The following is a 24117-nucleotide window of genomic DNA, read 5'->3' as shown; positions in this document are numbered from 1 at the left end:
TGCCAGCAGCGGGGAGAGATTCATACAAATACCAAGAGAGCAGAGAGACAACCCTAGCCTTGATTCATATCAGCAGGAGAGCCAACCCTAGCCTTGATTCATATCAGCAGGAGAGCCAACCCTAGCCTCGATTCATATCAGCAGGAGAGCCAACCCTAGCCTTGATTCATATCAGCAGGAGAGCCAACCCTAGCCTTGATTCATATCAGCAGGAGAGCCAACCCTAGCCTTGATTCATATCAGCAGGAGAGCCAACCCTAGCCTTGATTCATATCAGCAGTAGAGCGGAGAGCCAACCCTAGCCTTGATTCATATCAGCAGGAGAGCAGAGAGCCAACCCTAGCCTCGATTCATATCAGCAGGAGAGCGGAGAGCCAACCCTAGCCTTGATTCATATCAGCAGTAGAGCGGAGAGCCAACCCTAGCCTCGATTCATATCAGCAGGAGAGCCAACCCTAGCCTTGATTCATATCAGCAGTAGAGCGGAGAGCCAACCCTAGCCTTGATTCATATCAGCAGGAGAGCAGAGAGCCAACCCTAGCCTTGATTCAAATCAGCAGGAGAGCAGAGAGCCAACCCTAGCCTTGATTCATATCAGCAGGAGAGCAGAGAGCCCACCCTAGCCTTGATTCATATCAGCAGGAGAGCAGAGAGCCAACCCTAGCCTTGATTCATATCAGCAGGAGAGCAGAGAGCCCACCCTAGCCTTGATTCATATCAGCAGGAGAGCAGAGAGCCAACCCTAGCCTTGATTCATATCAGCAGGAGAGCCAACCCTAGCCTTGATTCATATCAGCAGGAGAGCCAACCCTAGCCTCGATTCATATCAGCAGGAGAGCCAACCCTAGCCTTGATTCATATCAGCAGGAGAGCCAACCCTAGCCTTGATTCATATCAGCAGGAGAGCCAACCCTAGCCTTGATTCATATCAGCAGGAGAGCCAACCCTAGCCTTGATTCATATCAGCAGGAGAGCCAATCCTAGCCTTGATTCAAATCAGCAGGAGAGCGGAGAGCCAACCCTAGCCATGATTCATATCAGCAGCAGAGCGGAGAGCCAACCCTAGCCTTGATTCATATCAGCAGGAGAGCGGAGAGCCAACCCTAGCCTTGATTCAAATCAGCAGGAGAGCCAATCATAGCCTTGATTCATATCAGCACCATGGTATTGTGAATAAAGCTTATTTTCTCAAAGTGTGTCCTAAATGAAACACTATTCCCTATGTGGTGCACTACTTTTGAGAGATCTCACTCACACACACAGTCCATTAACTTCTGACTTCCCTCAGGTCTCTCTGCATTCCAGTCCTGCACTACTACAATACACCTCGATAATGCCTGACAACTCACTTCACAAATCCATTTACTTTGGGAATGCAATCTTTACCACTGTAGAACTAGGGTATGTCTCAAATGGCGACCTATCCCCTCCCCTTATATATATAGTGCTCTGGTCCAATGTAGTCCACTATATAGGGATCCATTTGGAGCACAGGGTCTACAGCATGATTAATAGACAACTGCTTTTGTTCATCTCTGGACGAAGGAGGGAGGACTATATCACTGGTTCTGAAAGAGAGAGAGAGAAACCACAGTTATCAAAGGAGTTAGCATAATAGTGTGTGTCCCCAGAAGACCATTAACTAGCTAGCATCATTCCAAGGCATCCAAAACTGAGCCTTCCGTTTTCCCTTGCTTGAGGTACTAAGGGAGGCTGTAGTCGAAAACCCTCGTGTGGGCAGGAGAGAGCGAGTGGGGGGAGGGGGGGTGACCCGGACAGGGAGTGTTGAACGATGAATGTTTAGAGGTCCACAGCATAAACAGATACAAACAGGCTGTGAGAAACAGAACGTGACTGACCAGAGAGAGAAAAGACATCTGTTTGTACTTGGTATCTCCAGTAGAGGCTCATGGGTAAAAGCACTAAGGGGAAGCCAATCCAGGAACAAAAATGCTATATTACAAACTGTGTAGTGATACTTGTGTTGTTTTGTTCTATAACATGTTAGTTCACATGTGTCTTGACAACGTGATATAAAAGGCCGAGCCAATAAGAAGACACAGCGGCGGAATAAATTCAACGACACCTTTTTTGATTGGTCACAAAACCTGGACAGCAACATCTGTCCGGTGAAGTCCGCAATGCAAATAAACAAAAACATGTTACATGACCGACAGCATGGTCAAGTTTCCCACATGTTCAGACCACTAAACAACTATCGATACAGAACCACAGAGAGTTTAATCGCAAGTCTCACAGAAAACAGGAAGCTGCCTCCACTATTCCAGCACCACTTCATCATGATCAAATCCCGTACGCTTAGTTTAGAATAGAGTGACAACTAAAACACACCAAAAAAACGATTTGGTCCAATCAATGTAAGCTAAATATGAAGTGGCTGTCCATGTTACTGATTTGTGTGTGTGTGTTTGCTTGCAAGTAGAAAAAAAAAACACCCTACTGGTAGAGAAACACCAATGCCATCCTCCTCCTCTTTCACGTTGACTAAACAGTCTATGACTGTGTCATACAGTACACACTGTTAGTTGTTGTTGTCCCTGGCTGAAATACCTGCTCGCTAGCCTGCTCGCTAGCCTGCTCGCTAGCCTGCTCGCTAGCCTGCTCGCTAGCCTGCTCGCTAGCCTGCTCGCTAGCCTTACTTCCATTCATGGGCAACGTTAGCTAGTTAACATTAGCCTTCTACATCTAGCTACATATTTAACTTCCATCCTCTCAGGTCAGGGGCACAACAATGTATGAATTAATGGTTGGATCCGAGTTACCGCGTTATAATCATTGGCCAGTATGGAGAATTAAGTAAAACCATAAGTTCAAATCCCTATCTCCATCCGTGGCTACATTACGAAAGGGACAATTTTAGCTAGCTAGCTAGCTAGCTAGTTAGTTAGTCAGTCACTGGGAGGACAACACAACGAGATGCAGCCATTCAAGTTGTTTCTGTCAATTCCATATTTCTCTTGATGCGATAGGAGTGAAGACAAATCCAAACGGGCTTCCCTTGACACTTTTTTGATGTGCCCAGACCAATCATGGTTGAGCTCACTCAGATTATCTCAACGCTGATTGGCTATTATTTTATACTTTTCTTTATCATGGGAGGCCAAATGCTCACTGGCTTCCATTGCATTCAATGCTACGGGCAGCAACAATGTCATACTCTGTTTGACCAGACAGCATCAGATAGATGGGCTACACATACGGAGACAGAGGGGCGCTGTTTCGTTCACTCTGAATGCTTTGAGAATTGAAGGAAAATTATTTTACCGTTATTTAACTAGGCAAGTCAGTTAAGAACAAATTCTTATTTTACAATGACGGCCTCCCGGGGAACAGTGGGTTTAACTGCCTTGTTCAGGGGCAGCACGACAGATTTGTACCTTGTCAGCTCGGGGATTCGATCTTAGCAACCTTCCGATTACTAGTCCAACGCTCTAACCACTAGGCTACCCTCACTGGGTATCTCATGAACAGGTTGGAGAAAGGAAACCCCAAACTAATCAATAAATTGTGAGAAAAAAAAATGATCCAGAGATCAAAGAAAAGAGTCCCTGCCTCCATCTCCTTAGTAATGTCAGCTCCACTGTCACGACAACTTCACTGTATGTCACGAACAGATTAACCAAATAAATACATTCTGAGTAATGACAAGGAAAGGAGAGTCTCTTCCCCTTCTCTCCTCGGTGATGTCAGTTAGCTACTCTGTTAAGATGACCACAACAATTCTGCATGCATTCTGAGAAATGACAAAGAAGGAAAGAAACCAGCTGGGATGGTGTATCGCTGCAGAATGCTGTGGTAGGAAAGGTCAGGTGATTGTGGAGGCCAGGTCATCTGATGCAGCATTCAATCACTCTCCTCGGTCAAATAGCCCTTAAACAGCCTGGAAGTGTGTTTTGGGTCATTGTCCTGCTGAAAAACAAATGATAGTCCCACTAAGCGCAAAACCAGCTGGGATGGCATATCGCTGCAGAATGCTGTGGTAGCCATGCTGGTTAAGTGTGCCTTGAAATCTAAACAAATCACTGACAATGTCACCAGCAAATCACCCCCACACCTCCTTTATGCTTCACGGTGGGAACCACACACGTGGAGATCATCCATTCACCTACTCTGCGTTTCACAAAGACATGGCGGTTGGAACCAAATATCTCTCATTTGGACTCATCAGATCCAAGGACAGATTTCCACCGGTCTAATGCGTTTCTTCCGTTTCTTTGCAGCAATTCGACCATGAAGGCCTGATTCGCGCAGTTTCCTCTGAACAGTTGATGTTGAGATGTGTCTGTTACTTGAACTCTGAAGCATTTATTTGTGCTGCAATTTATGAGGCTGTTAACTCTGGGGCTCTGCAGCAGAGGTAACTCTGGGTCTTCCTTTCCTGTGGCGGTCCTCATGAGAGCCAGTTAACTCTAATGACCTTATCCTCTGCAGCAGAGGTAACTATGGGTCTTCCTGTCCTGTGGCGGTCCTCATGAGAGACAGTTAACTCTAATGACCTTATCCTCTGCAGCAGAGGTAACTATGGGTCTTCCTGTCCTGTGGCGGTCCTCATGAGAGACAGTTAACTCTAATGACCTTATCCTCTGCAGCAGAGGTAACTCTGGGTCTTCCTGTCCTGTGGCGGTCCTCATGAGAGCCAGTTTCATCATAGCGCTTGATGGTTTTGAAGAAACGTTCAAAAGTTATTGACATTATCAATGTTGACTGATCTTCATGTCTTAAAGTAATGATGGACTGTCATTTCTCTTTGCTTATTTGAGCTGTTCTTGCCATAACATGGACTTGGTCTTTTACCAGATAGGGCTGTCTTCTGTATACCACCCTTACCATGTCTCACCACAACTGATTGGCTCAAATGTATTAAAGGAAAGAAATTCCACAAATTAACTTTTAACAGGGCACACCTGTTAATTGAAATTACATTCCAGGTGACTACCTCATGAAGGTGGTTGAGAGAATGCCAAGAGTGTGCAAAGCTGTCATCGAGGCAAAAGGTGGCTACTTTGAAGAATCTCAAAATATATTTAGATTTGTTTAACACTTGTTTGGTTATTACATGATTCCATGTGTTATTTAATAATGTTGATGTCTCGACAATGTAGAAAATAGTAAAAATAAAGAAAACCTGGAATGAGTATGTGTCTAAACTTTTGACTGGTACTGTATATTTAATATATGCATGAATATTGAACAATACGTAAACATTCTTCAAGGTGGCATAATGATGGCATCAGAGCCAGAGAAAAGCATGAATATTGAACAGTAAATCAACAATCTTCAAGGTGGCATCTGCAGCTGCTCCAAATTGAAGAGAAAAAAAGGAAAACTGAAAAAAGGCTTTCAGCCTCAACGACCTCCAAGTTGAACAAGGTGGTGTGTAAAAGCGAGGAAAAGTATAGATGCGTGTTTTGTTTGTCACTGTTGTCGTCATAAACTAACATTTCACCTCCTCCCCCCTCGTCCTGCTTCACCTCCTCCCCCCTCGTCCTGCTTCCCCTCCTCCCCCCCCCCGTCCTGCTTCACCTCCTCCCCCCCGTCCTGCTTCACCTCCTCCCCCCCGTCCTGCTTCACCTCCTCCCCCCCGTCCTGCTTCACCTCCTACTCCCCCGTCCTGCTTCACCTCCTCCCCCCCTCGTCCTGCTTCACCTCCTCCCCCCCTCGTCCTGCTTCACCTCCTCCCCCCCTCGTCCTGCTTCACCTCCTCCCCCCCTCGTCCTGCTTCACCTCCTCCCCCCCTCGTCCTGCTTCACCTCCTCCCCCCCTCGTCCTGCTTCACCTCCTGCCCCCCTCGTCCTGCTTCACCTCCTCCCCCCCTCGTCCTGCTTCACCACCTCCCCCCCCTCGTCCTGCTTCACCTCCTACCCCCTCGTCCTGCTTTACCTCCTACCCCCTCGTCCTGCTTCACCTCCTACCCCCATGTCCTGATTTAAGAGAGCACGCGAGAGGGGGAAATAGCGCTAGGTGTCTGGTCCCCCTCCTAGCCCTTCCATCCCTAAATCAGCCATGTTATTGATGGTAAATGGGGGAGAGACAGAGGGAGGGGCTGAGAGCCCAGCCCACTACAGTACAGATAGGGACCTGCTGCAAACCAGAGCGTCTGAGAGAATACGTGCACAAGCGCCCGTGCACAGTTTTAGTAGGTAAAGATAGAGGCGCTCTGCTCTGCCCAGTGATAGGGAGGCTGGAGTGAAGTACCACTGAAGGGTGGGGGTCTGGTGTTGAGGGCGAAGTACCACTGAAGGGTGGGGGTCTGGTGTTGAGGGCGAAGTACCACTGAAGGGTGGGGGTCTGGTGTTGAGGGTGAAGTACTACTGAAGGGCGTGTGTGTTTAGTCTGACTAAGGTGTATGTGTGTTTAGTCAGACTCAGAAAGGGTGTGTGTGTGTGTTTAGTCAGCAAGCAAGCAGGCTGGGCACTGATAGGTAGGAACGGAGTTTGTGGTCCTCTGTGGCAAAGTTGCGTTGCGGGTTCAACTCCCACAGGAATCTCAAACAAACAAACAAAATGTATGTAGTCACTGCTCTGTCAGTCACTGCTAAGTGGCATATATTTTTTTCCCATAAATGTTATATTGTCTATAGTCTTGTCTGGTGAGAGAAGGCAGATCGGACTTACGTCAACACCCTGAATTACGTACCTCTTAATCTCCTGTTCCAGAAGGTTAAGGACCCACTACATCTGTGAAGTCTGGCTCAATTTATTTATGGATTTTTGTTTGTTTAATAAAAAGATCACAAAAAAGGTTATGGACCTGTTGGATATAGTAGGCTGATTAACGCCGAGTATGTAAATCAGTAGGCTGATTAACGCCGAGTATGTAAATCAGTAGGCTGATTAACGCCGAGTATGTAAATCAGTAGGCTGGTTAACCGAGTATGTAAATCAGTAGGCTGATTAACGCCGAGTATGTAAATCAGTAGGCTGGTTAACCGAGTATGTAAATCAGTAGGCTGGTTAACCGAGTATGTAAATCAGTAGGCTGGTTAACCGCGAGTATGTAAATCAGTAGGCTGGTTAACCGAGTATGTAAATCAGTAGGCTGGTTAACCGAGTATGTAAATCAGTAGGCTGGTTAACCGAGTATGTAAATCAGTAGGCTGGTTAACCGCGAGTATGTAAATCAGTAGGCTGGTTAACTGAGTATGTAAATCAGTAGGCTGGTTAACAGAGTATCTTTATCAGTAGGCTGGTTAACCGAGTATCTTTATCAGTAGGCTGGTTAACCGAGTATGTAAATCAGTAGGCTGGTTAACCGAGTATGTAAATCAGTAGGCTGGTTAACAGAGTATGTAAATCAGTAGGCTGGTTAACCGAGTATGTAAATCAGTAGGCTGGTTAACCGAGTATGTAAATCAGTAGGCTGGTTAACCGAGTATGTAAATCAGTAGGCTGGTTAACAGAGTATGTAAATCAGTAGGCTGGTTAACCGAGTATGTAAATCAGTAGGCTGGTTAACCGAGTATGTAAATCAGTAGGCTGGGTTAACCGAGTATGTAAATCAGTAGGCTGGGTTAACCGAGTATGTAAATCAGTAGGCTGGGTTAACCGAGTATGTAAATCAGTAGGCTGGTTAACCGAGTATGAGAAAAGCTTAATTGTTGTTGTTTTCCTGTTTGCGTGAAGCAAAGTAAGAGCCGGGGAACGTTCAGAAGCGTTTTTGTTGTTGTTGTTGGATGCAAATCGCACAGCATTTAGACATCTCTGCTAAAGCCCTGCAACAATTAAAGTCCAACAAGCATATATTAAACCTCAAGACAGACAGAAATTCAATCAATTTCCATTGAAATGTGAACAGTGAGGATCGTTGTTTTGAGGTACAATACTAGACGAAACCCCCCTTTGGTAGCGGAAATATAATATGATTTGTCGTCCTTACTAAAGGACTCACCAGAAAATGCCTAGTTTGTCCTGGTACAGCAAAGCTGGCTTCTCAGTCGTTTTCTAAGCTCAGGGCAAAGATACTAATCCTGTTGAGACTTGTGCTGTTTACTGAAAGCCCTATTCTTCATATTTCACAGTCCCGGTTTCTCCTCTATGGCCACATGGCTGTGTATGTTATCTCGTCTCTGCTGTCTGTCTTCAGCTGTGTCCAGAGGGCTCTGGTTAAGGTCTCCTTTTATTCATACTTGATGGTAATCAATGTGCTGAGGGGTGGTGCGTGTGCAGTGGGAGGCTGTCTGTCTGGCTCTTTGACAGAGACAAACAGAGACAAAGACTGAGACAAACAGACAGACAGATAGACAGAGAGCCACGACAGGCAGACAGAGGCCCGCCAGACCGAGACAGACAGACAAACAGACTGAGACAAACAGACAGACAGACAAACAGACAGAGAGCCCCGACAGGCAGACAGAGGGCCCACCAGACAGAGGGCCCGACACAGCTCTTTGTCTTTCCATCCCTCTTTGTGGGTTACTGTCTCTCCAGGGCCCGTGTTGTACTTGTCGTAACAGTAGAAGGGTCAAGAGTACACAGCTCACAATCTCTCTCCCCACAATAAAAAAAATATATTAAAAAACTGACTACACCGTGTCTGTCTATCTACATCGCTACTGTGCCCAGAGAGCATTCCTAAGAGATATGGAGAGGAGGGCTTAACAAAGACATTTGGCCTCTTCTGGAACACTCCAGAACACTCTAGAGCCCCTTACAGTTTGGTAAAGAGGTGGAACTTACTAAGCCTACTCTTCACTGTGCCTTCATGTAGCAGCTAACCCCTTCAGATGATCCATGGCTGGAAGTTGAAGGGTACTCCTGTATCTCCCATAGTGGAACAGCTATATTAGGACCAGGGTTAGCAACCACTACAACATGGGCACTTTGATTGGGGGGGGGGGGGGCACAAAACATTTGAAATCATCATGAGGGGCAGCAATGAGTCTGCTACTCATATATGCAGTCAGAGTTGGCCATATTGTTTTGGGGGCCCTGAGTAAAAACATGTTGGGCTACCCGAAACAATTGCAATTTTACGACTCATTTCATTGCCATTCTTCATCTTTTGTCACAGGGTGGAGAGAAATGTCTGCAGTTTTTAAATATGATATCCGAGTAACAGTACAACGAGGACAATAGTTGAACCAAGTGAAGTATTGTATGATGTTGTATTTGTTACAGAGGACCACAACATTGGGGAATCCCTCTCGTTTCAACCTCGAGTCTGTTTTTTGAGAAGTGCAGACTCATGTTTGAGTCTGGCCCTGATTGGGACGATCACTTCAGTGCCGTCTCAGAGAGGGGTCAACATGGAGGCAACCAGGAAGTCAGACAGACACCCGAGGTAAACGATGGAGGGATGAGAAGAGAAATCAAATGCAACATAGAACACATCCGATCCCTTCTATCTACATATCTTACACAGCATGTTGGTTCTCTAGAAAATATTCTGGGCCCGCTTTAAACACATGACCTTACCTTGGGTGACCCGTCTAGTGTAGAGTGGTGGAGGAGGGTGACCAGTCTAGTGTAGAGTGGTGGAGGGGGGAGGGTTACCCATCTAGTGTAGAGTGGTGGTGGAGGGTTACCCGTCTAGTGTAGAGTGGTGGTGGGGGTTACCTGCCCTGCTAGAGCTTCCCCGGTCAACTGTAAGTGCTGTTATTGTGAAGTGGAAACTTCTAGGAGCAACAATGTCTCACCCGTGAAGTGGTAGACCACACAAGCTCACGGAACGGGACCGCCAAGTGCTGAAGCGCATAGCGTGTAAACACCGTCTGTTCTCGGTTGCAACACTCACTACCGAGTTCCAAACTACCTCTGGAAGCAAAGTCAGTACAAGAACTGTTCGTCGGGAGCTTCATGACATGGGTTTCCATGGCCGAGTATGAATCACACAAGCCTAAGATCACCATGTTCAATGCCAAGTTTCGGGTGGAGTGGTGTAAAGCTCACCATTATTGGACTCTGGAAACGCGTTCTCTGGAGTGATGAATCACACTTCACCATCTGGCATGTCCGACGGACGAATCTGGGTTTGGCGGATACCAGAAGAAGGTTACCTGCCCCAATGCATAGTGCCAACTGTAAAGTTTGGTGGAGGAGGAATAATGTTCTGGAGTTGCTTTCATGGTTCGGGCTAGGCCTCTTAATTACAGTGAAGGGAAATCTTAACGCTATAGCTTACAAGGACATTCTAGACGAATCTGTGCTTCCAACTTTGTGGCAACGGTTTGGTTTGTAGAAGGCCCTTTCCTGTTTCAGCATGACAATGCCCCCATGCACAAAGCGAGGTTCATACAAAAACACCTTTGGGATGAATTGGAACAGCGAGAGCGAGAGATGTGGACCAGTCCTGACTTGTCTCACTGCACCAGGAAGGGAATGTGTTAACCAGAGCCTGATCAGTTCACCACTTAGACCTTGTCAGTCTGGTGATGAATGGTGCTTGCTCACCATAACGCTGTGCTAGGAGTGTGTGTCAAATGGCTCCCTGTCCTATGGGATGCAGCCTACGATTCAACCACGGCATTGAGCCATTTTCCTAGATGAGCAACATAGTGAATGAGGAGACAGTATCTTGTAAACAGGAAACAACCCCAGGGATAACTGCTTGTTATTTGGCGCCATAAGAGTCAACAGGAATGTATTAGTTATCAGCAGCTTGTTGTGAAAGCAGAACAGAACAGAGCACACAGCTTTCAGAACCAGAAGCTAACAGAGGCCTGTGTTCTAGAACCAGAAGCGAACAACAGAGGCCTGTGTTCTAGAACCAGAACCTAACAACAGAGGCCTGTGTTCTAGAACCAGAACCTAACAACAGAGGGGTGTGTTCTAGAACCAGAACCTAAATGGCTTTCTGAGCTTCACTGAGAATGAGGGGTGGGAGAGACACTGTGACCCAGATAGCTCAGTGAGTTGATGCATGGAGGTTCTGCCTGGCTGCATCCTCATTTTCAGCCCTTTGTCCTAGTTTTGTAAAAAAAACAAACTTGAAGACTCTGGCTGCCCAAACTTCATCTCTCCACTAAATCACGGGAAGCATTACAGAGTGTGTGTGGCTTTTTGTTACTTCAAGTTGTCTGGTTTTTGTTATCTAACGTCACAAAGCCTTGTTTCACCCTTAATTGACTACAAGGTCACTGACCCCTGATTTACAAGCTAATTGAGTTTCAAGTTAACTCATTTTAGACACTGACAGAAATGAACAGGGAGGGAGACAGGCATGCCTGAAGTTCAGCAACATGCAGGCTCATGGTACATAAAAACACACACTCCCAACACCACTACTTACTTGGAGAGGGAAACACCACCTGCTTTCCCTATGAGTTCCTCGTGGTGAAGCACCGCCTCATTCCAGGGAATGTCCAGGAATTTGAGCAGCGTCCTCATCCACTTCTCTGGATGGAGCACCAGCTGTTCATAATGCATCGGCAGGCACTTGTCTGAGGCCTCCAGGCACTGAGTGTACATGGTCTCTATGGCCCTGTTCCACTTGGTCAGGCAGTCTCTGTAGCTGCCCAGGTCAAAGCCAGCGATCGTCACCTTACGCGAGATCATCGAATGGACCGAGGCGCGTCCGTCCCGGATCATGAGCACGAACTTGGCGTGCGGGAAGATCTTAGCCAGGTAGGAGAGGGACTTCAGAGCGAAGGGGTCCTTGTTACAGAGGAAGTTGGCGGGCTCGCCGTGCTTCACGATGATCTCCAGGAGGAAGGCCTGCATGGCGGCGTCCAGGACCTCGTCCGTCACCCCGGCCTCGTCCAGACGCATCTTCTCCCTCCCCGACCGCGACCACATCTGTTTCATGGCCAGGATACGTGGAATAACCCTGGTCTCCTCTCCACAACGAACCTCGGGGTGAGCGTCCAGCATGGCTCTCATCAACGTGGTCCCACTCCTGGGAACCCCTCCAATGAACACTAGGGGCATGTCCTTGTTGTAGACGAATGGAGCGGAGAGGTTATGGCCCCCGGGTCTGGAGCCCCGCAGGATGGCGGAGGAGCCCAGCGAGCCGCCCAGGAGGACCCCTCCCGGCCCCTGAAGGCCCCCCAGAACCCCTTGGTCCCCAGGCTGGCTGCTGCGCTCCTCGATGTGGTGGTGACACTCCATGGCGTGACGACCCAAGTAGAAGACTGTGACTGAGCTGATGACCAGACAGGCCACCAGCAGGTTCTGCTTCAGCTTCCCCATCATCACCATCTCAGGACCACGGAGGGGTGAGGATGGAGGTGTATCAGAGGAGGTAATGTTGGAGTAGAGGAGGAGGAGGGGAGAAGGGAAGGGGATAAGGGGGGGGGGGGGGGGAGAAGCAGAGGGTCCCTCCCTTCAAGGCTGGCAGTGGGGGGCAGAGTGTGGTGGGTGTTCCTCAGTGGTCAGCGCTCGTCGAGTGCCCAGCTCCATCAGGCCTGGGGAAGGACAGAACAGAACAAAATGTATTATTATAGAATATAATCCAGTGAGTGAAGAGTTGGAACAGTAGAACATGGCAACTTTAAAAACAGATCTTGCTCCAGATCCTGGAAGAAATGATGCTATTCAGGCTAGAACCAAAAAGGGTTCAATGGATCAGTTCATACATGGTCCAGTTTCAGAACTGAAAAACATCCTTAGAGTCAGCATTACACTGTACTGACCCATCTCCACAGAGCACAGTCAAATTAAATGTATTATATCCAACGTAGGAATTACCCTCAACATAAAATGAGAAATCCCTTCAGGAGGCTACAGAAGAGAATCTCCACTTTTGAACTTGGGAAAAACCAGTAAAGATCACATTTCCTTTGTCTAACAAGGATATGCATCTCATGCCAAAACCACTATTCTGTAATAAAAACAAGGCTCACAGTACAACTACGGTGTATAAAAAACAAGGCTAAGGCCGACACTCATCTCATATGTACATACTGTACTCGATACCATCTACTGTATCTTGCCTATGCTGCTCTGTACCATCACTCATTCATATATCCTTCATATATCCTTATGTACATATTCTTTATCCCCTTACACTGTGTACAAGACAGTAGTTTTGGAATTGTTAGTTAGATTACTTGTTATTACTGCATTGTCGGAACTAGAAGCACAAGCATTTCGCTACACTCGCATTAACATCTGCTAACCATGTGTATGTGACAAATAAAATTTGATTTGATTTGATTTGACACCATGAAATTGTCCAAAAAACCAACAAAAACAAACCAGTTTCAGACACAATCAAGGCCCCCAGTTGACAACCTCAGAGGAATGTATTTATTTATCTAGGCAAGTCAGTTAAGAACAAGTTCTTATTTACAACGACGGCCCTAACCCAGGCAACACTGGGCCAATGTCCCTATGTACTCACGATCACGGCTGGTTGTGATACAGCCCGGGATCGAACCAGGGTCTGTAGTGACACAATTTTTTAAAAATTGTACCCTTATTTTACCAGGTAAATTAACTGAGAACACATTCTGATTTACAGCAACGACCTGGTGAATGTCACTGAGATGCTTTAGACCGCAGCGCCACTCAGGAATGAGGATGAGGATCTCAGGAATGAGGATGAGGATCTCAGGAATGAGGAAGAGGATCTCAGGAATGAGGAAGAGGATCTCAGGAATGAGGATGAGGATCTCAGGAATGAGGATGAGGATCTCAGGAATGAGGAAGAGGATCTCAGGAATGAGGAAGAGGATCTCAGGAATGAGGATGAGGATCTCAGGAATGAGGAAGAGGATCTCAGGAATGAGGAAGAGGATCTCAGGAATGAGGAAGAGGATCTCAGGAATGAGGATGAGGATCTCAGGAATGAGGATGAGGATCTCAGGAATGAGGAAGAGGATCTCAGGAATGAGGAAGAGGATCTCAGGAATGAGGATGAGGATCTCAGGAATGAGGATGAGGATCTCAGGAATGAGGAATGCCACATCAAGTGAAAACAAAAAGAGAGAGACAAGAGACAGACAAAAAAAAAAAAGAAAGTAGTAGCTCCAGTATTCAGCACTCGGTTTAAAAAGGCATAAGCATATAGGACTTCCCCGGGGACACATTTAGCGAAACACAAAAAAAAAAACCATAAAAACAACAAGACCCTAAGATTATATTATATACCTCAGATGGAAAACTATTTCCCCCCCACTATTTTGTTCTATTTTTAAATTATTGTCGTCTTCTTTTTTTTTTTTACTCGTCTCCCAGTCTTCAGTTTGTTTCTTGGGCTGAGAGAGACGATCGCAGCCAGGAACAAGACGTCTAACCTTTTGGTCTCTAATTTGGCCCCCAGAGCAGTTACACTGTTTTACAGAGTGGGCGGTGTGATACACCAACGGCATGCAGAGCTTCCACCACATCACACTGGGTAATTGCCATGGAAAAAACGACCCATGAGTACCAGCATGTGAAGTTTATAGGAGCACATAAAATTGTGTCAAATGAAAGCTAAGAGAAAAAATTAAATGTATCCTTGGGAGCAATTTCCAAAATGCCTGAAGGTACAACGTTCATCTGTACAAACAATAGTACGCAAGTATAAACACCATGGGACCACGCAGCCGTCATACCGCTAAGGAAGGAGACGCTTTCTGCCTCCTAGAGATGAACGTACTTTGGTGAGAAAAGTGAAAATCAATCCCAGAACAACAGCAAAGGGCCTTGTGAAGATGCTGTAGGAAACAGGTACAAACGTATCTATATCCTCAGTAAAAACGAGTCCTATATCGACATAACCTGAAAGGCCGCTCAGCAAAGAAGATGCCACTGCTCCAAAACCCCCATAAAAAAAAGCCAGACTACGGTTTGCAACTGCACAGGGGGACAAAGACCGTACTTTTTGGAGAAATGTCCTCTGGTCTGATGAAACAAAAAATAGAACTGTTTGGCCATAATGACCATCATTATGTTTGGTGGAAAAAGGGGGACACTTGCAAGCCGAAGAACACCATCCCAACCGTGAAGCACGGGGGTGGCAACATCATCTTGTGGGGGTGCTTTGGTGCAGGAGGGACTGGTGCACTTCACAAAATAGATGGCATCATGAGGCAGGAAAAGTTTGTGGATATATTGAAGCAAAATCAGTCAGGAAGTTAAAGCTTGGTCGCAAATGGGTCTTCCAAATGGACAATGCCCTGAAGCATACTTCCATAATTGTGGCAAAATGGCTTAAGGACAACAAAGTCAAGGTATTGGAGTGGCCATCACAAAGCCCTGACCTCAATCCCGTAGAACATTTGTGGGCAGAACTGTAAAAGCGTGTGGGAGCAAGGAGGCCTACAAACCTGACTCAGTTACACCAGCTCTGTCAGGAGGAATGGGCCAAAATTCACCCAACTTATTGTGGGAGGCTTGTGGAAGGCTACCTTAAATGTTTGACCCAATTTAAGCAATTTAAAAAAAGCAATGCTACCAAATACCAATTGAGTGTGTGTAAATCTCTGACCCACTGGGAATGTGATGAAAGAAATAAAAGCTTAAATAAATCACTCTACTATTATTCTGACATTTCACATTCTTAAAATAAAGTGGTGACCCTAACTGACCTAAGAAAATGAATTTTTACTTGGATTAAATGTTTAAAAAAATATATATAATATATTTTACCTTTATTTAACTAGGCAATTCAGTTAAGAACAAATTCTTATTTTCAATGACGGCCTAGTGGGCAGAACGACAGATTTGTACCTTGTCGGCTTGGGGATTTGAACTTGCAACCTTTCGGTTACTAGTCCAACACTCTAACCACTAGTCTACCCTGCCGCCCCAAATGTCAGGATTTGTGGAAAACAGTAAGCCTGTAGTGGGGCAAAATACTTATTTTCCACCATAATTTGCAAATAAATTCATTAAAAATCCTACAATGTGATTTTCTGGATTTTTTTTCTCATTTTGTCCGTCATAGTTGAAGTGTACCTATGATGAAAATTACAGGCCTCTCTCATCTTTTTAAGTGGGAGAACTTGCACAATTGGTAGCTGACTAAATACTTTTTTGCCCCACTGTAGTAGTAGGATCTAGATTTTACCTCCTCTCCTTGGTAGAGCAACATGCTCAATGCCTGGATTGCTTTCATTTTCTCCGAACCCTTGGTGGTGTACTTATTAGTGCAAAAGACAGTTGCGTTGTTTTTGTCTTCTTTGGTTGAGTTTTTAGTAATTCCTCTCTTGGTTTCTGAGATATTTTCATCATTGTATCACCAAGAGTTTTGTAGCCTCTCATTTTGAATTGCTCCGTCATTTTTTTTGTTAGTACTGCTGTCAAAGTCTGACTGGTGGCCACAGATTCTTTTAACCCTGCATAACTGGCTATATGGTAGGACCATTCCTGAGGGGAAGGGGACGCGTACTATCCTTCATGTAAAGGTACTGGGGACTGTGGGCCTTGTGTAGAAGTGTGTAATGCATCTTTCTCTTTGATGATCCATCCGTCCAGGTAATGTATTTCTCTCTCATCAGTCTGCATGGTGAATTGGAGGTATTCAGATCTCTCGTTTAGTTTGGAATTCATTTAGTTCCAGCTGACTTCCTTCCCAGAGCACAAAGACATTGTCTATGTATCTCTTCCATAGGAGGATTTTAGAAAAGTAAGGGGTGTGTCTGTCTTGTAAAGGAGTGCTTCCTCAAAATTGTCCCACATACTGGTTTGCATAGTAGTGGGGGGGGCATGGCTACACCCCGAAAGAAAAAGGAGAAAGTCTGACTCAATGACAAAAGTAGTTATGGGATAATACCAGTTCAGTGAGTTGTAAGATGCGATCATTGGATGGAACAAGGGTAGTGTCTCTCTGCTGAAGGACGTGTTGCAGCGCCTGCAAGCCTCCAGTGTGTGGGATGTTAGTGTACAAGCTCTCCACATCAAAAGTGGACAGCAGGGAGCCCTCTGGTATACTTCCTAAGCCCTCTATCAATGAGATCATGTGATTAGTGTCTTTGACATAAGATGGGAGATTCTCAACCATTGGTTCAATGTGGCAATCCACAAATGTTGGATGTCACAGAGTCGATTGCTGCTACAATGCGTCTACCTGGGGGGAGGAGACAATGGGTCTACCTGGGGGGAGGAGACAATGGGTCTACCTGGGGGGAGGAGACAATGGGTCTACCTGGGGGGAGGAGACAATGGGTCTACCTGGGGGGAGGAGACAATGGGTCTACCTGGGGGGAGGAGACAATGGGTCTACCTGGGGGGAGGAGACAATGGGTCTACCTGGGAGGAGGAGACAATGGGTCTACCTGGGAGGAGGAGACAATGGGTCTACCTGGGAGGAGACGACAATGGGTCTACCTGGGGGAGGAGACGACAATGGGTCTACCTGGGGGAGGAGACGACAATGGGTCTACCTGGGGGAGGAGACGACAATGGGTCTACCTGGGGGAGGAGACGACAATGGGTCTACCTGGGGGAGGAGACGACAATGGGTCTACCTGGGGGAGGAGACGACAATGGGTCTACCTGGGGGAGGAGACGACAATGGGTCTACCTGGGGGAGGAGACGACAATGGGTCTACCTGGGGGAGGAGACGACAATGGGTCTACCTGGGGGAGGAGACGACAATGGGTCTACCTGGGGGAGGAGACGACAATGGGTCTACCTGGGGGAGGAGACGACAATGGGTCTACCTGGGGGGAGGAGACAATGGGTCTACCTGGGGGGAGGAGACAATGGGTCTACCTGGGGGGAGGAGACAATGGGTCTACCTGGGGGGAGGAGACAATGGGTCTACCTGGAGGAGGAGACAATGGGTCTACCTGGGGGAGGAGACAATGGGTCTACCTGGGGGAGGAGACAATGGGTCTACCTGGGGGAGGAGACAATGGGTCTACCTGGGAGGAGGAGCCAATGGGTCTACCTGGGAGGAGGAGCCAATGGGTCTACCTGGGAGGAGGAGCCAATGGGTCTACCTGGGGGGAGGAGCCAATGGGTCTACCTGGGGGGAGGAGCCAATGGGTCTACCTGGGGGGAGGAGCCAATGGGTCTACCCGGGGGGAGGAGCCAATGGGTCTACCTGGGGGGAGGAGACAATGGGTCTACCCGGGGGGAGGAGACAATGGGTCTACCCGGGGGGAGGAGACAATGGGTCTACCCGGGGGGAGGAGACAATGGGTATACCCGGGAGGAGGAGACAATGGGTCTACCCGGGAGGAGGAGACAATGGGTCTACCCGGAGAAGGAGACAATGGGTCTACCCGGGGGGAGGAGACAATGGGTCTACCCGGGGGGAGGAGACAATGGGTCTACCCGGGGGGAGGAGACAATGGGTCTACCCGGGGGGAGGAGACAATGGGTCTACCCGGGGGGAGGAGACAATGGGTCTACCCGGGGGGAGGAGACAATGGGTCTACCCGGGGGGAGGAGACAATGGGTCTACCCGGGGGGAGGAGACAATGGGTCTACCCGGGGGAGGAGACAATGGGTCTACCCGGGGGAGGAGACAAATGGGTCTACCCGGGAGGAGGAGACAATGGGTATACCCGGGAGGAGGAGACAATGGGTCTACCCGGGAGGAGGAGACAATGGGTCTACCCGGAGAAGGAGACAATGGGTATACCCGGGGGGAGGAGACAATGGGTCTACCCGGGGGGAGGAGACAATGGGTCTACCCGGGGGGAGGAGACAATGGGTCTACCCGGGAGGAGGAGACAATGGGTCTACCTGGGAGGAGGAGACAATGGGTCTACCTGGGAGGAGGAGACAATGGGTCTACCTGGGAGGAGGAGACAATGGGTCTACCTGGGAGGAGGAGACAATGGGTCTACCTGGGAGGAGGAGACAATGGGTCTACCTGGGAGGAGGAGACAATGGGTCTACCTGGGAGGAGGAGACAATGGGTCTACCTGGGAGGAGGAGACAATGGGTATACCTGGGAGGAGGAGACAATGGGTATACCTGGGAGGAGGAGACAATGGGTATACCTGGGAGGAGGAGACAATGGGTCTACCTGGGAGGAGGAGACAATGGGTCTACCTGGGAGGAGGAGACAATGGGTCTACCTGGGAGGAGGAGACAATGGGTATACCTGGGAGGAGGAGACAATGGGTATACCTGGGAGGAGGAGACAATGGGTCTACCTTTGGGTCTACCTTAACAAGGCATCATTCATCTGCTCCGACGCTGCTCAACAAGGCATCATTCATCTGCTCTGACGCTGCTCAACAAGGCATCATTCATCTGCTCCGACACTGCTCAACAAGGCATCATTCATCTGCTCTGACGCTGCTCAACAAGGCATCATTCATCTGCTCTGACGCTGCTCAACAAGGCATCACTCATCTGCTCCGACGCTGCTCAACAAGGCATCACTCATCTGCTCTGACGCTGCTCAACAAGGCATCATTCATCTGCTCCGACGCTGCTCAACAAGGCATCACTCATCTGCTCCGACGCTGCTCAACAAGGCATCACTCATCTGCTCCGACGCTGCTCAACAAGGCATCACTCATCTGCTCTGACGCTGCTCAACAAGGCATCATTCATCTGCTCCGACGCTGCTCAACAAGGCATCATTAATCTGCTCTGACGCTGCTCAACAAGGCATCATTCATCTGCTCCGACGCTGCTCAACAAGGCATCATTAATCTGCTCTGACACTGCTCAACAAGGCATCATTCATCTGCTCCGACGCTGCTCAACAAGGCATCATTCATCTGCTCTGACGCTGCTCAACAAGGCATCATTCATCTGCTCTGACGCTGCTCAACAAGGCATCATTCATCTGCTCTGACGCTGCTCAACAAGGCATCACTCATCCTGCTCTGACGCTGCTCAACAAGGCATCATTCATCTGCTGACTGATGCCGCTCTACAAGCTTGAGAAGAGAATGTAAAATAACAAAGACACCCACGCATGGTGACGCACAGTGACACCAGTCACAACGCACACCTTATGAAACAGTACTGAATGCACAGCACACCAGCACCAAAAACCACACGTTATCTGTGATGCGGACGCACATTAACAGCATTGAAAAGAGCACGAACCACACACACACCACACACACACACACACGTACGTTCAGGTAGGCCTTCACGCTACAAGCTAAGCTCCATATTAGAGAAGTCCTTATTATCGTTTCCATACTGTGCCTCTGCACCATACAGACAAGTGTGTGGCATCTACCCGCTAGCAACAACTGATAAGATGGAGGGAAAAGACAAAAGAGAGGAAATCACCAAGGTCTTCTCCTCCACAGACAGACAGACGAGATGTGCTATGTTTAGAGAGAGAGAGGAAACGCAGGCTCACGTCAACAAGCAGAGTCTTTGCCCTTCGTCTGGAGCGGCTGCGGTGTGATCTCCGGTGGAACGTGACGATTCCCCAACTTACAGTCTCTCAGAAAACACCTACAGTCCCCATCATAAAGTATTCAACCCCCCCCTTGGATCATTTATTGTGTTCAAGTGGGATTCAAATGGATTTGTCTTTTTTTTGTGTGTCAACTATAACACACACACACACACACACACACACACACACACACACATACACAAAAAATTAAAAAATAAGTGTAAAATGTCAAAGTAAAGAAAAATCTTTTTAAAAAGATGAACAATAAAACACTACTATACCTGGTTTAGATAAGGATTCACCACAGAGGCAATACATGTTAGAATCACATTTGGCAGCGATTACAGCTGTGAGTCTAATTAGGTCTGGCTCTAAGAGCTTTCCACACCTGGATTGTACATTATCTGCCCTTTATTCTTGTCATCATTCTTCAAGCTCTGCCAAGATGTTGGGGATCATGGCTAGACAGCCATTCTTTAAGTCAAAAGTTGTAACTTGGCCACTCAGGAACATTCACTCTCTTCTTCTTTGGTTAGTAACATCGGTGTAGATTTCTCCTGGTGTTGTAGGTTATTGTTCTGCTGGAAAGGTGAATTCGTCGCCCAGTGTCTGGTGTAAAGCAGACAGTTTTTCCCTCTAGGATTTTGCCAGTCCTTAGCTCCATTCTGATGATCTGTATCCTGAAAAACTCCCCAGTGCTCGCCGGTGTCAAGCATACCCTTTTTCCTGGAGTCCATGATTCAGCTTCAATGTCTTGCTCACGTTGAGGTAGAGGTTGTCCTGACGCCACACTGCCAGGTCTTTGACCTCCTCCCAAAAAGTCTGTCTCGTCGTTGTCGGTGCTCAGGCCTACCACTGTTGTGTCGTCAGAAAACTTAATGATGGTGTTGGGAGTCGTGCTTGGCCACGCAGTCATGAGTGAACATGGAGTACAGGAGGGGGACAGAGCAGACACAATCCCTCGGATCTCAAGCAAGCACCCATTTTTTTATTTTTGACATTATGTATTTGGTGTAGATAAAAAAAAAAAAAAAAAATATGCATTTTAAATCCCATTTTGTAACAAAACATAATGTGGGAAAAAAAACAGGATGGGGGGGGGGGGGGGGGTGAATACTTAGGATACCCACTGTCCCAGCGGATACGTAGCACAATAACTTGTTCAAACACTACAGTGATGCATCCTTCCTTCCTGCCTTCAAGTTGATTTGGTGGAATGAACACTAGAACTGCTAGGCTTCCAGGGACCCGCCCCCCTTTAAGCTAATGAGCTGTCATTCTGACTGCAACATTCTAACAGTGTCATTAACACATTTCATAGATGTTATGGCAAAAAAAAAATGGCTTGTGTTAAGGTAACAGAATAAGATTTTATTTCAAATAACCAAACAATTTTTCACTAGTTTGTGTTACTGTAGGCTATATGTAGTGTGTTACTGTAGGCTATATGTAGTGTGTGTTACTGTAGGCTATATGTAGTGTGTTACTGTAGGCTATATGTAGTGTGTTACTGTAGGCTATATGTAGTGTGTTACTGTAGGCTATATGTAGTTTGTGTTACTGTAGGCTATATGTAGTGTGTGTTACTGTAGGCTATATGTAGTGTGTGTTACTGTAGGCTATATGTAGTGTGTGTTACTGTAGGCTATATGCAGTTTGTGTTACTGTAGGCTATATGCAGTTTGTGTTACTGTAGGCTATATGTAGTGTGTGTTACTGTAGGCTATATGTAGTGTGTTACTGTAGGCTATATGTAGTGTGTTACTGTAGGCTATATGTAGTTTGTGTTACTGTAGGCTATATGTAGTTTGTGTTACTGTAGGCTATATGTAGTGTGTGTTACTGTAGGCTATATGTAGTGTGTGTTACTGTAGGCTATATGTAGTGTGTTACTGTAGGCTATATGTAGTGTGTTACTGTAGGCTATATGTAGTTTGTGTTACTGTAGGCTATATGTAGTGTGTGTTACTGTAGGCTATATGTAGTGTGTTACTGTAGGCTATATGTAGTTTGTGTTACTGTAGGCTATATGTAGTGTGTTACTGTAGGCTATATGTAGTGTGTGTTACTGTAGGCTATATGTAGTGTGTTACTGTAGGCTATATGTAGTGTGTTACTGTAGGCTATATGTAGTTTGTGTTACTGTAGGCTATATGTAGTGTGTTACTGTAGGCTATATGTAGTTTGTGTTACTGTAGGCTATATGCAGTTTGTGTTACTGTAGGCTATATGTAGTTTGTGTTACTGTAGGCTATATGTAGTGTGTTACTGTAGGCTATATGTAGTTTGTGTTACTGTAGGCTATATGCAGTTTGTGTTACTGTAGGCTATATGTAGTTTGTGTTACTGTAGGCTATATGTAGTGTGTTACTGTAGGCTATATGTAGTTTGTGTTACTGTAGGCTATATGCAGTTTGTGTTCAATACAGTGCCTTCAGAACACGGTAACAAATAAAACATTTTGAACAACAAAATAAAAATAAAAGAAAACAAGGAAGACATGCGGTCAGGAAGACATGCGGTCAGGAAGACATGCGGTCAGGAAGACATGCGGTCAGGAAGACATGCGGTCAGGAAGACATGCGGTCAGGAAGACATGCGGTCAGGAAGACATGCGGTCAGGAAGACATGCGGTCAGGAAGACATGCGGTCAGGAAGACATGCGGTCAGGAAGACATGCGGTCAGGAAGACATGCGGTCAGGAAGACATGCGGTCAGGAAGACATGCGGTCAGGAAGACATGCGGTCAGGAAAACATGCGGTCAGGAAGACATGCGGTCAGGAAGACATGCGGTCAGGAAGACATGTGGTCAGGAAGACATGCGGTCAGGAAAACATGCGGTCAGGAAGACATGCGGTCAGGAAGACATGTGGTCAGGAAGACATGTGGTCAGGAAGACATGTGGTCAGGAAAACATGTGGTCAGGAAAACATGTGGTCAGGAAGACATGCGGTCAGGAAACCGCGTGGTCAAATGACGAAAACATCAGTAGCCTAAACATCACTATAAATAGTGAAATTCAGGACAGAAGCAATAATGGAATAACAATGAAATTAAGTGTCGATATGATAGCAGTCAAAAAGTTTATTATTTATACCCAAGATACCATGTACATACAGTACCGGTCTTTATTTTGACTATTTTCTACATTGTAGAATAATTAGCGAAGACATCAAAACTACGAAATAACACAAATGGGAATTATGTAGTAACCAAAATAAAATGTTAAATCAAAATATATTTTATATTTGAGATTCTTCAAAGTAGCCACCCTTTGTCTTGATGACAGCTTTGCACACTCTTGGCATTCTCTCAACCAGCTTCGTGAGGTAGTCACCTGGAATGCATTTCAATTAAACAGGTGTGCCTAGTTAAAAAAGTTAATTTGTGGAATTTCTTTCCTTCTTAATGCGTTTGAGCCAATCAGTTGTCTTGTGACAAGGTAGGGGTGGTATACAGAAGATAGCCCTATTTGGCTAAAGACCAAGTCCATATTATGGCAAGAACAGCTAAAATAAGCAAAGAGAAACAACAGTCCATCGTTACATTAAGGCATGAAGGTCAGTTAATACAGAAAATTAAGAACTTTGAAAGTGCAATCGCAAAACCTATCAAGAGATATGATGAAACTAGCTCTCATGAGGATCGCCACAGGAATGGAAGACCCAGAGTTACCTCTGCTGCAGAGGATAAGTTCATTAGAGTTACCAGCCTCAGACAAATGCTTCACAGAGTTCAAGTAAGAGACAAATCTCAACATCAACTATTCAGAGGAGACTGCGTGAATCAGGCCTTCATGGTCAAATTGCTGCAAAGAAACCACTACTTAAAGGCCACCAATAAGAAGAGACTTGCTTGGGCCAAGAAACACGAGCAATGGACATTAGACTGGTGGAAACTT

The 24117-nt window shown here is 46.6% G+C and overlaps 1 protein-coding gene across 8 annotated transcripts in view; it reads right to left on the bottom strand.

Moving 5' to 3' along the window:
- Positions 1-24117, bottom strand: part of LOC110503266 (protein-tyrosine sulfotransferase 1) — a 68620-nt gene that overhangs the window by 30878 nt on the left and 13625 nt on the right. For all 8 annotated transcript variants that reach the window (XM_021581638.3, XM_090218970.1, XM_036961185.2 and 5 more), the window contains one exon: positions 11248-12361. In XM_021581638.3, the coding sequence (XP_021437313.2) occupies positions 11248-12155 (908 nt within the window). In that variant the 5' untranslated portion in view covers positions 12156-12361. The remainder of the gene's footprint in view (positions 1-11247; positions 12362-24117) is intronic.

Source organism: Oncorhynchus mykiss, chromosome 24 (genome assembly GCF_057628025.1).
Source record: "Oncorhynchus mykiss isolate SJ-2025 chromosome 24, ASM5762802v1, whole genome shotgun sequence".
In the NCBI taxonomy this organism is placed as follows: Eukaryota; Metazoa; Chordata; class Actinopteri; order Salmoniformes; family Salmonidae; genus Oncorhynchus; species Oncorhynchus mykiss.
This window is presented reverse-complemented; position numbering and strand designations above follow the sequence as displayed.